At 40.9% G+C, this 15526-nt stretch overlaps 1 protein-coding gene across 3 annotated transcripts in view; it reads right to left on the reverse strand.

Moving 5' to 3' along the window:
- Positions 1-15526, reverse strand: part of LOC117439587 (disheveled-associated activator of morphogenesis 1-like) — a 45779-nt gene that overhangs the window by 14834 nt on the left and 15419 nt on the right. For all 3 annotated transcript variants that reach the window (XM_034075548.2, XM_034075551.1, XM_034075547.1), the window contains exons 2-3: positions 6115-6404; positions 3868-3957 (exon numbers count right to left, since the gene is read on the reverse strand). In XM_034075548.2, coding sequence (XP_033931439.1) covers positions 3868-3957; positions 6115-6300 — 276 coding nt within the window. In that variant the 5' untranslated portion in view covers positions 6301-6404. The remainder of the gene's footprint in view (positions 1-3867; positions 3958-6114; positions 6405-15526) is intronic.

The raw sequence follows: 15526 nt of genomic DNA on the forward strand, positions 1-15526 counted from the left end.
GCATTGTTTTTCAGGAATGATAATTGAAACAACAAGATAAGTAATATAGAAAGAAAATGTGTTTGACATGAATATTAAGTGTTTGGAAGTTAAAAACATTACATACAATTGTTGTTTTGACATTTAATAAAGTCACATGGGTGGACAAGATGTTATTTGGATCACATGTTTGAATACATTAAAGTTTAACTGCAAACCAGATGGAGAACTTTAGTTGCATGCATTTTCCACCCATTGACTTTGAGGGACATGAAACATACAAACACACGGGGAACACAAGGTGCGGGGAGTAAATAGCCAGATGCCAAAAGATGGAGCAGGAACTCAAAGTAGGGCGGCACAGATATCCTATGTTATTAAGGAGCACTTCACTGAGTTTCAGCAGGAGGCGAGGAGCGCAGAAAAGAGAGCACAGCTGCTTGAGAAAATCTTGAGATTAGCAAATGAGTTTAAATTGCAGATTAAGGACATGGCAGAGATTAATCCCCTGACAGGCACGTTTGTATATCAAGTGGAGAGAAAAAAACGCCATTTCTGACATGATTTAGTTTTCTACCTCAATGGAAAAACAGAGGAGTAAAAGGGCTTGACCGCAAACTTGGCTTGCACATAAAAGGGCCCCAGCTTTCATTTGAACTTTAGCTCCATTAAGCACAAGTGAGCTGTGACCATCAGAAACTAATTGGGCGTCAGTTAATAACGCGGCCTGCAGAGTTTGGCTCTGATAGAAGCTGTGGGCCTTGGCTGGTCTGAGAGCAGATCTTTAAGGTCTGTTTCTCTCATGGCTGCTGCCAGCCTGACCAACAGGGTGCTGGAAGAAGTTCAGTCCATTTGAGGAGCAGCTGAGAGGTGAAAACCACTTCCTTTTGCATCTTAAAAATTCCATCTTTCATCTCGGAAGTCAGCCCTCTTCAAACGCTGACGGTTTATTTAGGGTCATGATGAGAGAGAAAAGCTGGGAGTGTATTTTTGTCGGGGTTTATTTGTTCCACATTCGAGAAAGTGAAGATCAAAGGCACATCAGGGAGACAAGTTATTTGGAGGTTGCTTGAAAGAGACGTTGCAGCTCTGTCCTCTCACAAATGAAAGGGGTTTATTATTCGGGTGAAATTTGAAGCCTAACTGCAAAAATCTCTGCTAACAACCGGATCAGTAAATCTGCCTGTTGGAGAAGGAGGAAGCTCAGCAGCGTGATTTCATCGGCTCAGGTGCCCGGCCAAAGCAAACAGCTGAAGCTTTGCTGCTCTGACTGACTTATCTCCCCAGGCCCAACTTCTGAAGCCAACCAACCCCCGGCAAAAAAAAGCCTGCTCATCGCCCAGAGCGCCCTGTTTATGACCCCACCTTCCTCCTCATCATCATCATCATCCCCGCTACTAGACACACAAAAGCTGCACCTGTGGCAGCGGAGCCTTCCTGTTTGCATTGGACAACCGGCCGCTTCCTTTGCCTGCCACACACGCGCGCGCGCACACACACACACACACACACACACACACACACACACACACACATTGAGTTCTAATCTGTCTGGGTTGGGGCCAGAGCCTGCTGCCGAGTCAGCCTTTCTGTCACTGCTTCCTTCCCCCGTCTGCGGGTCGATACGGCACATTAAGATTTGTTTCCACCTTCACACTAACACTGAAACAACCTTGCCTGATCTCTGAAAAGAAGCTGTACATTCAGGGGTTCATTTTCAAAATGCTTTACGAGGCTACCTTGGCTCCGAGACGACTCGTAATGAGGCCACTAATTGGGACACGGTAGAGAAATGGGAGCACACACCGTGCTGTTTCCATTTTCACCACCTTCTCTGGTCTTGTTGCTGCTGGCTACTGGACGCAGTGTGCAGCCAAAGTCATAAGTGCATGTGCATCAATACTTAAACAAAGTGAGTTTTCAGCAAAGGGAATAATTCATTGTGGCTGGTGATGAAACATTTTAAATTTTGTAATAAAATGGGGTTAAAATCCACAATATCAGCACATACTTATGGATCTATAAAGAGAAGTTTAGCTATTTGAGGAATAAGCTTTCTTCCTGAGAATTACAAGAATAAATCTATAACACCCACATGACTGTATGGTAAATATAAGGAAACAACTTAGCATAAAGATTAGCAGAGGCAAAAGTTAGCATGGCTCCATCCAAAGGTTGACCTATCAACTAGGGCTGCTCAATGAATCGCATTTTAAATCGCAATTACGATTATGGCTTGCAACGATTACGAAAACAACGTAATCAAAATAAAACGATTATTTATCTTTTTCAAAGAATTTTTTTTTTATTGGTTTTTCAGTTGAATTACACTTAAAGTTCAGGGTAATCAACTGTTAAAAACATACCGTTCAAAAAGAATTTCTCCAATAAATTTATGTTTTCAAAGTAAATGGATCATCGTTTTTAATAATCGTGATATCAATTATTGACCCAAATAATCGAGATTATGATTTTTGCCATAATCGAGCAGCCCTACTATCAACACTTCTTAAACTCACCTAATCTTTTACCAAAATGTTAAACTATTCCTTTAATAATACATAGATTTTTCAGTATAACCAAACATTCTTTGGAGCTATTATGTGAAATCAAAAGCGCAGTAAAAGACTCACTTTGCTTAATTCAAACAACACAAAAATGGATAAACGCTGCTCATAAACATGCTCTAACCAGTGCAACATTGCATGTATGATGGATTTCTGCAGCTGTGTTTCCTGAGTAGCTGTTCTGCAAACTATCCATCCCTCACACCAAATCCCAACACTCCTCACCTCCAGTTGCTAACCGGACGTAGGTAAAGTTTACCCTGCATGCATATGAGTCAGGACAGGATATCCCACACACTCATACGTACGGCCTTCAGAACCACTGCTGTTAAAATGTGAGGGCAGTGGAGGCTAGAAAGCTAAAGCTGATCCGAACGAGACCAAACATCTGCGTTTTCCTGCATGTACGAGAGGAATGAATTTATAGGGGAAAGGAGGGACAGCTGACAGACCTTACATCATGCAGGAGAGACATAATTAAAATTTGACTCGGAGTGGTACAGAATGTTTTGGCTACACCAATGCTTTGATGGGTGTATTATCTACAAGGAGAGGCCGTGGGATTCAAACTCTTTAATCTAGGGAGGACAATAGAACAATGAGAAAACGCACTGAAAAGACTCTTATTTCGTATTCAGTCTTATATTTCACTACTCATAATTCATGACACGGCCTTCTTTGGATCATCTAATGGAACAGGCTGGATTTAAGGTTTGTGTCACTCCCTCTACATATCACTATTTTTATATCCACCTTGTGTAACATCCACTTGGGTGAGTTATTTATGGGGGAGCTTTGAAGAAGCAGCGCAGACTTATTTTGTAGAAAGGGTGGAGATAAGTAGCAAACTGGGGAATACAGTCTTTAGGAAGTGCTCTTGGCACTAGAGTGGACATGTGTAAGTAATCCTCTGCATATCATATGTTTAATAATAGGATCTTTTCCATTACAGTACACCATAGGAGGTTTAGTTCTACAGTGTGCTGCTACAGTTATGTGAAAACAACACATCTCTTAAAAAGATTCAAGGTAAAACTGGTTAGAAATGTGTTTATAAATGGTCAATTGGTGTTTTGGACAGATGGAAATGACACAGAACCACATTTCAAACACTTTCCTGCCTGTTGTGAGAAGAGCAATACAGAGGTACATGGTTGTGTGGTCTGTGTTTTGACAAAACTCACAGCATCAGGTATCAACAAATCAATGAGGGAGACGATTACACAAACTTGGCAGGATATCAGCGGATATTATTCAGCTGGTCTGCAGCAAGCTTGCGGAGGATGTTGTGGAGTTTGGCATCATGCAGTGGGTCTCTTACCTTCTTTTTGCTGCAGTAGATTTGCCATTTCTTCTCTGCAGGCAGAGCGAACATGGCTTCCCTGTGTTTCTCTGAAAGGTCGAGCTCGTCCTATAAAATGGAGGAAAAAAGAAAACTAATGTTAAGAAATGTGGGTGAGAAGGGTTCAAAGGAAAAGGAAACCATTCACATATTATGTCTTCAAAATCATTTGTTGATAAATGTAGGGCTGCAACGACAGATTTATTTTATTGTTGATTTAATTGTCGATTATTTTCTGGATATATTGACAAGTCGTTTGGTGTATAAAAAGTCAGAAATGTTCTCCAATGTCTTGTTTTGTCTATGTCATAAAAAGATTAATACACGAGGATATAGTGTCTCATATTTATTTGGAGATTATTAAGAATTATAAAAACCTATCAATCAATTGTGAAAATGGTTACCGATTAATTGAATAGTTGAGGTCTAATTCTTTTTACATCTCTTCATGCTTGTGTGGAGAAGACACTATTCAATGTATACAAAATGAAAATCATCCTCAGCTCACAGAGTACAGACAAGCTCTCAAATCATCATGCTGTAACAAAATATCCACATAAATCAATTCTGTTTTTCCCCAAATACAAAAACATGTGCCCGGAAGAGTTTCTCCAGCGCTCTGCTGTACGTTTGAAATAGGTTCGAGCTAAACCTCTTTATGATCAGGTCTATATCACCGGGTGTTCTCATAGTCATCTTCAAAATGACAAAGTCAAATCAGATGTCTTGCCGGCTTTAAACGTGTGAGTAACGGGAAAAGAGATAAGGCGAGGCCTGTCTGCTCAACATGTGGTAACAAACATCTGGAAACAACATGCGTCACATTGTATAACCGACGATTCACGGAGGCACACAAAGGGTGCTGCTGGGAAGGACAAATACCAGAGAAAAAGGTATAATTCAAGAATAAAAAAGAACCTTAAAATGGTGGTTGGATATCAGCATTTGAAGCATTCTACATCCCAGCACGGTCAATATAGATTTGTGCTGAAAGTTTAACTCATAACTCGTTTCATGTGTTAATCCACATAAGCCAAATCCTAAAGCAATTATGGTTTAATGAGCTTCATGTGGAAAATCACAAGAAGGGTTTTAAGGAAATACATCAGGGACAATACAATTAGAAGTGTGTGAACACAGGTTTATTCTCAATGGGGATTCAGTTAATGTGGTTTAACCAACAGATTGATGGCAAAATGTTTCAGCCCGAGTACTCTTCTTGATGTTCTTTGCTAAAGCCATTAAGCCCTGGGAATCAATATGTGCAATGATCAAATGCCCTAACATGGTTGTGTAGACTCCTATTGATCTCTGACAGGGAAATGGAAACTAATTCATGTTTGTATTGCTTATTGTAATGCTGCAACAGATTTGTTGTTTATAATGTAGGAAGGGAATTTAAGCTTCACCTGGGCAGGCAGGTTTTCCTGGAAAACTTTCCCCAATGAATCTTAAGTCCAAAGGTCAAGGTTAATTGATCGTGGCCCCACCTTATTCCACAAAGTATTTTTCCAGCAAGCCAATCCTGATTATACACGCACATGGTGGCTCGTACTGGTACGAAGAGAAGCATGTGGCTGTTTTTGGGTAAACTGAGCAACTGAAAGCCTCCTTGTAGTCACACTCAACTCACTCAATTATGTCTTCATAAAGGGTGGGAGACAAAACAAGCAATTAGCAGACGGAGGAGGTCGATACACTAACAGTTCCTGAATGAGGTCCATTGATGTGCAAAAATGTCATGCTTAGATTACTGTGGCAACCACGGAAGGGGGAAATGGGGCAGGAGCGAGAGGAGAGCACGACAAATTAGAAGTGACAATAAGACAAAAGAAAGAATAGTTGCTCGGCCCCGGTGCTTACAAGATAGTGTAAACTGGGAGGAAGTTAGTTTGGGAATGTCTTAAATGAGCAAGTAAACAATGTGGTAAGATTATATTTAGAAGACATCTTCATACGTTTTTGAAGTATCATGCAAGATGTTTAACATGAATGTTTAAACACAAATATTTAATTTACGTGTTTGATTGCTTGTCTCCAACTAAATTGAAACATAAACCTTGTTAAACTAACTGTAAATATTTCTAGGGCACTTTAGTTTTTTGTAAACATTACACAAACATTTGATGGGTTCTATTTTCAGCTGCAGATTAATAAGCGTTTGGTGATCGTGTGAGTATTCACAGCAGCAAAGTGATATATAACAGAATAGAAAAAGAGTCTTACCACCAACTCGGAGAACATGCCGTCCAGCTCGTCGTATCCGGGCATCGGCAGTGAGGGCTCCATGGCCTGCAGGGCGAAGTCCTCCCTCAGCCTGTAGGTGATCTCCGGGTGATCGCTGCTGTTAAAACAGCAGAAGATGAAGGAGAGGCCACCGCGGCTGCCGCCGCCACGTTTCCGAGGAGCCATGGCTGTCTGATGCGTCCGTCTGGTCAGGTAGGGAGGGGGGGAGGCTCCTTCAGGGCCTCGTTACAACCTCCTCCACCTCAGAGTTTGGCCTCCGTCAGAGAGTACTGTGGACAAGGAGAGGGGACATGGTGAGTTTTTCAACACAACCAAATCTTACTTAAACATTTGAGTTAAAGTGGACCTATCAAGCTATATTTGAATAATATACCGTAGGGCCATACCTATATAAAACATGTCTGTGAAGTTTTTTTTTCAAAATACCAAACAGATCATGCATTTTAGCCATCCCTCATTTCGCTCTATTTGCTCTATTCCAGCCCTGTCTTCACAAGGGCTGATTCTGTGGCAAATGAGCTGCAGCTGACCACGCCCCCCTGCAAAGGAGGGCGAGACACGAGCGTCATGTTACCATGCTGTTACCATGCCACGCAACCTCTCATTCCCCTGATAGGTGGAGAGATGCCCATATAGGTGGAGCACCCCGTTTCTGACGTCAGAACAATTTCAAATCTGTATCAGTCTGTATCAGATCCGTTGCAGCCCCGTTTTTTGAGATTTGGGTATGGAGGAAAAGAGAGAGGGTTGTGTTTTCTGACACTTAGTGAGTTCCCTGACACACCGGGGACACATATTCATGTATAAAAGACGTACAAAAGTGCATTTTGCATGATAGGTCCCCTTTAAGTCTTTGCAAAGAGGTTTCTGCTTTTTATACTGGCCTTAAGCACATTTTCTTAGAGATAGAACATAACATGGTACCCAAGTACTAAGACATACCCAACAAATGTCACTGAATACAAAGAGATGAATACCTCCGTCTTTCACATGATATGAAAATCCCTACAGCAACAACCAGGACAAACCGGCTCCGACATGTTGAGGAACTGTTACGTATTAGCAGCTAGAGGACATAACATCTATGAAGGCAACAATTTCCCACTGTTATGACCTAACCTACTGCCCCGGTTATGGTTAATGATGTAAGGTCATCATTTTTTAAGGAAAGCACAATGCACTGTATCAGTTAGGCCAAACACCAAAAGTGTTCATGATATTGTTGATAGAATGGGTCGCGTGAGTGTGATGTTTGAAATGGAGACCATCATTTGCCTGGATTAGTGTATTCAGGCCTTTTCGTCTGCCCTTCTTTCCTCTTCAGCATCGGCTTTCCTCTAAAGACCTAAAGAGGAGTGATTAGAGGGGGGTGTTTACAATGACCGGGGTGAGAGGTGTGAGGGGCCTTTTGTGGTTTGGAGGACTGGCTTGGTCATCATGGATAAAGAGCAGAAACAGGCCTTCTTTGTTAAACCCTCATAAGTGTAAGTCAGACTGCATGTTGTTCCCATGACAGGTGAGATTTACAGCATGTGGAGTTCATGTCAAACTCTAACATACACTGCCTCCATCATCCCGATAACCATCAGCGGCAGACTTTCCCTCCCTGGCTCTCCGACTGCAGACATGATACACACAGCTCTCCAGCTGCAGTATTTCCACCAGTATTGTCAGAGATGTGTGCGATTCTGTTGCTACCATCTGCCCTGCCTCTATATCACAGATACAAATACACAGAGGTCAGCTGTCATAAATGAACATCATTGATGAGGAGGGTTGAGTGCATCACATTGAGCCAAGGGAAGAACTAATGTGGGGAAAAAACTTCTAAAGGATATGTGGAGGCTGGTTTAAGTCAAGCTAGCAGCAGAAATCTAGGCATAGCAATGTTATCTTAAGAACCACATGGATTACATTCTGTGCAGACATTCATGTTCTTGTGAGGATGAATCATGCATATTGATCAATGTTCTACTCATTTAAAGCAACCATCAGATCACAAATTTCTGTAATACTTTGGTTTATAGCCAAAATTATGAAATCCCTTTAAGGTTGTGTTTAGTGCTAATAAGCTAACTGTTAGTGTGTTAACATCAAACTAAGATGGTACATTGTAAACATTCAACAAGTTAAACATCTTAACGTTAGCATATGCTAGCTTTAGCTAACAGTGTGTACATCCTCACAGAGCAGAAAGTATGGCTGTAGATTGTTAGTCTTGTTTAATGTAACAACCCTTAAGTCTTCTCTATTCTGACCCGGGGTCAGATAAAGCATCTTGGTTACAGCTATTCAAACATTCAGAGAGATGCTACCTTGTTGCTAAAGCTAAAAACTACAGTTTGAGGAAAGACAGACCTAGATTCCGACCAGTGAAAACATAAACACCTTTGATTTGTAACTACTAATTCACACAAACATAGTAAGAGCGGAGACAGCTGCAGTGCGTGCTCTCAAACCTGCTGGATCCACGCCAAGCAGGAGTAATGGAGTAAAGCTTGGCAAATGAAGATCTGGTGCTCAGTTATCCACAAGGACAAGCCGGCCACATGTCACCAAAACTGCTTGACAGTTTCCCTCCTGATGTGCCGAGCAATTTGATGCCGTGTATCATAACCACGGAGACGCTGCGCTGACTTGCAGGAATTTCTGGACATCTTTTCTTGTTGACCCACATCCCGCTGAACATAACCACGTTTTCTTGACCTTTCCCAGTGTTTTTCTAAAAGTCAGACGTTGCGCCCAGAGAGAATTGTATGAAGGATCCTGAACCAGGACGTTTTAAATACATCTAAATATATAATTTACTGTGTGATGCAGTCAAAATGTAACCTGGTCATGTTGCACCAACCATACGTGACTGTTTTCGAAGATTGCGTGTCACTATGGTTAGTGGACAGCTGAAGTGGAAAAAGGGAAAGTGAGGACATTTCCTGTGGCAACTTTGTCTAAGTAGAGACACTAAAAATCCATTTTGTGGTCTACCTAAATAAAGCCTGATGCCATAATTTTCCCATTTTAGTAAATGTGTTGGTCCATCTGCCATCCAGCCGCTGTACTTTTCAAATTTGGAAAAGCAACTAAGGCTGTTGGAGACTTTTTCCAACCAACAGAAGATCTTGAACCTGTCTGGCTTTTTATATAACCTCTAAGTTGTCATAACCTTTGTTTTAAATGCTCTTTAATATGCTGATGCCAACAAAAACAAAATAAATAAATCGCGAAAATGAATATAATCACCTAACATCTTGTTCCAAGGTAAATGTGTTAATGATAGTTTGTTGCAATGGTAGACCTACCTCTTGTGTCTCTTGGTGCCCAACAAACTAGTAACAATTGGGCAAACTGTCAAGCAAAACAAACAATAGCCAACTTTATTCCATAACCAGAATAGTCAGTATTCTCTAAATAAATACATCAAATAGATATTCATATATAAAGAGCTTTTAGCTAAATATACGGACAAGGTGCCTTAGGGCCACACATGGGATAAAGTACACAGCAGCCCACCCTTCCTTACACACCGACTAGTGTATTTATTTTGACACATCCTTGACTTTTCCAAATAGACTACCAGAGGCCTCCGCAGCAGCTGCTTGGCTTCACACTCACCATCTATTCTAGCATGAAAGGATGAAGTAATTCAAAGCCCTCCTTTGACCATATTAGTCCACAAAACTGCCCATCTTTCCATTAGCTAAAGGGAGCTGTAAACTTTGTATAAACTCGTGAGCCAGAGTGGGACAGCGGCCAACTACAGCGACCAGCGGGTGTACCGCGGATCGGCCATGAAGAGACACAAAGGGTGGGTTTAAGGTTAGAAGCATAGACTGTGACACTGTTAAGACTTGGTGTTTATGGTGTAATTGTTAACCTGTGAGACCTGAGTGCTCCAACACATCGCCCCCGGAGGTTGTCTGTCAGACGGTCAAGGTCCCAACACAACAGAGACCTGTTAGAACAAGAAGGCATTCCTTTCATAGCCAGGTGAGTGCTGTGACCCTGAACAACACCCATACAAACAACCCCTTCCCCTGTCACCACTGAGAAGAAACACAAATGACTTTGGATCACAAAGAAAAGCATGTAAGTCAAACTGACCCTCAGCTGTCCAGGCAAGTAAAAGTTCAATCTGAATTCCAGGAATTATCCTTGTTGTAGGCATGTTAACAGTCTGCATGTTGATAATAATGTAACAGCTGCACTTTCCATATAATCAAGACAAATGGTGTTTATACTGGCATAAATCCACGCTCGGACTGGAGAGACATTGTGACTTTTGTGGGCTGCTGCTTAGGCCGAGGCAGATTCTATTCCTTCTCCTTCATTCATACACATCCAATAATTAAACCCGCCCAACCATATATCTACAAACACTTCTGTCTTTGTCCGTACACGATTTCTATCCTCGGATAGCCTTGTTGTTTTCCTGAGCATGTGGTTTAGCGGGTGACCTGGCGTGAGTCCAGACTGTAAAAAGAATCCCAGTGTTTGTAAAGTGAGTCTAAGACCGAGTGTGGTGCCTGCCCAAGATCTCTCCGCTAAAACCTGCACAAGTGTCATGTCGGCTGGAGAAAAGGCAGAAGCCGAGAGGAGCATCTTAAGCTAAACAAGAGGGGCGCTCACGTTACTTAACATGTGCGAAGAAGAATGAGAAACAGAGAGCAAGAAGTCAAACATGATCCGTTACTTTTCCTTCAGCTGTCTTCATTGTTCTTCCTTTCTCAAATGTTGTTCTGTACATTTTACTCATCTTATTTGCTTTGAATATACAATGCAATGAATGACATTGATGATGAACGATCTAGTTAAAATTATGTGGGTTTGATTACTTGAAACATTTTTTTATATCTTGTCATTACTTTCTGCTTTTTTCATTCAACTATGACAGTAAACCGATTGTTTTTGAGTTGTTGAACGAACAGGACATTTGAAGATGTCATTTGGAGAACAACATTTGATTGAATCCCTTATATTATCTTAAATTCCCCAAACGTTACCATCAAGGTGGCCCTACTTAGTCAAGTTTGTAGTATAGGTGCCTTAAAACAGTCAATTACCGCAAATCAAAGCACTAAATACTGCCAAACATTAAGATCTGTTCCTATACCGAAGGAATTACTAGCTGCTGTTGTGATGAATAGGTGGCTTTGTGTATAATCTTTATCCTAACAAATAAAGCAGATGCTAATAAGCCAAAAGGTACCTCCATTGGAATCCATCCTCTGAGAGGGAACACAGTGGACAGTAGTGTATTGAAAGCAGATGTGTGAAATACCTTCTTCAGCACCAGCTGGCATCTATCATCACTCTCTGGCACTGAGGATTACTCTATTTTCTGATAGCTACATCTAAAATGATTGATTCATCATCAGCACTAATGTTGGGACAAGATCCAGCAGAAACAATCTCCCATGTTACTAATTGAGCAAAGAAGATCTGCGGCGAAAGATAACAGAGGAAATGGTTATTAGAGCAGTCATTTTAATAAATCTGAGGCAGAAGGGTTGCGTCACCTCGATTTGTTTTGAGAAGAGATACAGAGTCTCTTTGGCTCCAGCGCTAATTAGAAGTATCTCCTTTTGTATGTCCTCGACTCCCTCCCTGCTCCAGGGACTTAGTTCTGTCTGTCCCTGACCTTTAAGAGCAGCCTGCGACAGAAAATTAGTCATGGAAAAATGAACCAATCAAGTGACATATAACATTAATTATCAAACTTACATCATGTTGTTCCTTCAACCTAAGATAGCACCCATTCATTCATGCTTTCAAACCTTCATAACTCACATGCTGTTATGGTTTCAGCTGTAACCAAGCAAATGAAAATGTTTATAGCAGCAGCTGTGATATAGGCGGACCAGGCATTTGGAGCACAGAAGTTTAATCTTCTTTTCTGATTTAGGATTTGGGGTGGATCAGACTTGCAATTTGATGATCATCTCACAGAAGGATTTTCCCTTCAGCTCCACATTAGTGCAGTTTCATATGAAGCCTCGTTTTTCTCTCACTGACAAAACAAAAGTGTCTTTATATTAGAACATTGTTTAAGGATTGCAGTGTGCTTCACACAAGAGGTTTATGAACATTTGGAAACCCCCGTGACTGGTGTGCACTGCACTTGGTAATTTATTTTGGATCAATTTGGACAGCTGCAAACAAAAGGCCCGGGAGTCACACAGGGAGGGATAGTGGAGGTCCTTTCAACTGGGAACTGCCCGGCTGAAAATCAATCAGCAACCCAGTGTTTGGACACGGAGCGGTTGCTTAACCTGTGAAACTCAAAACTCTGTTGATTCAACCACAAAATGCTCGATGGAAACATCAGTCAAAGGGAATAAAGCAATCTCTAAATGCAGCTGCAGGGCATAAAAGGCTAAGCTTTTTCACAATAGAGAAAACTCATCGCTCCCTCATGTTTTTCCTCAAAGCCCACATTAATAACTGCTAACTGAAAGTAAACCGCCATATGTTATTATTAATTATCACGTTGAACATGTCACATTGTACAATTGTTTCTGGTTTAGCTACGGTACAAACGGCACAGTGGTGCCCTATTGTCTTCCACAGCTGGATAGCATACATAATGCTCATTCTGCCAATTATTTAATGGTGCCCCAATTACACAATGAGTAAACACACACAGACTTGGCCACACATCAGAAGATAACTGCGATATGGTAAAATGCTGACTGGCAGGTAAAGAGGAGATTGGAATCAACCAGTTAGACCACAGTCAACACCGCCCACAGCACGAAAGCAACAGAGTTACAGTAGGAAAGATTTTCTGTGTGCCTATGTGCATTTGCGTGACAGGATTTAGTGTTGAGATATGACAAACGCTTCGCCTTCGGAGCATTAATGTCACATGGCTGAGGGAGAAGGGCTGAAGTGGCTCTCAGAGTACAGGCTTAACATACAGGGAGAGCGCAGAGACACACAAAGGAAGCATTTCTTCCACCAGCTGATACATTTTACACTTAATGTCTCATGTCTGGGGTTCAAACAGTTCACATCGTGGAGGACTTTGAAGTAGTCACAGTAAGGGATGGGTATCGAGAAGTCAGTACCGGTAGCCGATTGGATTGGACGGTATCGGTATACCGTTAAGCCGCTGGACAAACAGTGATGCTATCGGTATATGAATTACGCTACTTCCTTAGTTTAAACAATTCTGGTTGGTTTGCACATGCCTCATACCTGCATACATTGAAAAAGTTACATTAAATAATAAATACAAATAAATTACAATAAAATGACTGTTGTTTAATCTTCACATCTTGTAATCATGTCTATCATTTTAAGCACCAAATTATTGAAAAGTATCGATACCGGTATCGATAAGAGGTATCGGTACAATGCTAACGATACCCATCCCTAGTCACCGTGGATTATTACAAAGTGACTGCGCTGTGACTGTTGTGCGAAAAATGTATATGCAGGAATGAAATGTGAGTCGTTATGCGTGGTAGTTATTCCAGTTTTAAGATGACACCATAACAATGTCTTCTAATTATGTGTTTTTCACAAAAGGGCACTTTTTCACGATCGCAAAATTATTATTATTTTTTTACTGTGAAACTAAACAACAAATAATAAAATTCTCAAATGGAACAAGTTTGAAGTTACTTTACAGCATTTCAGTGCAGGACCAACTATTTCAAAAAGGGGATAGTTCAGACTCTGGGCCCAGCTTCTCAAAAAGTTGCAGATATTGTCTTTGAAAAATGTATAAAATGGTTGGGCCAGTATCACAAATATTTAATGCTACAGAATAAAGCTACATACCATCCTGTTCTCTGTTACCGACACACACACACTGCAGTATCTGTTGTAACTGAAACAGGGAACTCTATTATCCACGTCACATCGACATAATCTAATTATTTTCCACATCCTTCCTCATTAAACCGACTCGTGGTCTTCACACATTTCAGCCAGATACATTATCAGTCTGTGATGACTCATATTAGCTCAGGCCTCTGTATCTCAGCCGCGCCCGTTTTCATCAATAGAGGTTCATCATCTGGTCAAAAATGATCAGCTAACAGGAACAAGAGATAAAGGATGTGATTAGTGGAAGCCGACTAAATCTCTGTTTATTTCGCGTGCTGATGCAACAACATTATTTCATGAACAAAGGGTTGTGCAAACCTAATGCTAATGAACACATGTTTGTCACTTAAGTTGTTTTGTTGCCTGGGAGAGATTCAATCCCTGGTTACTAGTGTGTGGTAACCTAAAGATGGTCCCTTTCCTGATGTTTGTTTTAGCTTGTGTGTTACAGTAGCAATTTTGCACCAAAACCATTCGTCTTATCTGTAGAATTATTAGAAGTCTACCAAATTAAATTCTAAGGAGAATTCATGATCATGTTATTGCCTATGGTGACAGATTAATGAAAAAAAAACTACTTCTGAGTGAATGTTATCAAAAAGCCACTGAACTGTTCCACAACTTCAAAAGTAATTTAGCGGTATCCTCCTTTAATTCTTACACGCATGAATGATAGCACAAAACTGACGTGTAGGATTTGGGAGTGTGTGGCTGAAATGTAGGGAGGACAGAGATTAAAAAGCAGGTTAAAGGCTGCTGCTCTTTCCACAGGCAAGATTGTTAAACTCGTTCTGCAGACAGACTCTCCAACCCCCCACTCTTAAACGTGTTAGCATTCTTCCTCGGGTCAACCCTTCAAGAAGAGGGAGGTTAGACTCGGGGCAACGAAGGAAACGACTCAAACGGGCGACAACATCTTCGCCAGAGTTTAGTCATCTGGATTCGGTTTGTTGGCTTTGATCCAAAACACTGAAAAGATCAGTTTGGTTTAAAAATAGCCCATAACATGCACCTCATAATTCATGGGAAATATCTGAACAAAAAAGGGCAGTGTTTAACACAGTTAAGAAGTCATGGATACACAGTTGGAATACAGTAGAACTTATGGATAAATGGTAGACATGAGTAATTAAAAGTATTCGTAATAGCAGTAAAAGTCATAATATAGAAAAGTAATTAGAAAAAAGTTGAATCTTCTGCCTCTACAATCTGAATTAGAACAGAATACAAGATGGACAAATTATCCCAAACACTCAGAGTTAATTGTATTAAAAATAAATAACATCTGTCTAAAGATCAGTACAAATGAGCAGATTTGTAACCTGACAAGTGAGGTCAACTTAAGCTCATCTGATATGGCTGTGTGTGTAACATCTGACAGGAAAAAGTTGGAGACTACTGAAGCAGAGAATCAATAAATCCTTGGCTATCAGCAGGAAGGGAAGAGTACTGTCATCGAATTAGGACTGTGATACTATCAACATTAAAGATGTGACTGTTAGAAGATCAGCATCACTCACTGTTAATATGCAGTCAATAACAGGAGACACTGCTGTAT

This window comes from Pseudochaenichthys georgianus, chromosome 24 (assembly GCF_902827115.2).
Source record: "Pseudochaenichthys georgianus chromosome 24, fPseGeo1.2, whole genome shotgun sequence".
NCBI classification, from domain to species: Eukaryota; Metazoa; Chordata; class Actinopteri; order Perciformes; family Channichthyidae; genus Pseudochaenichthys; species Pseudochaenichthys georgianus.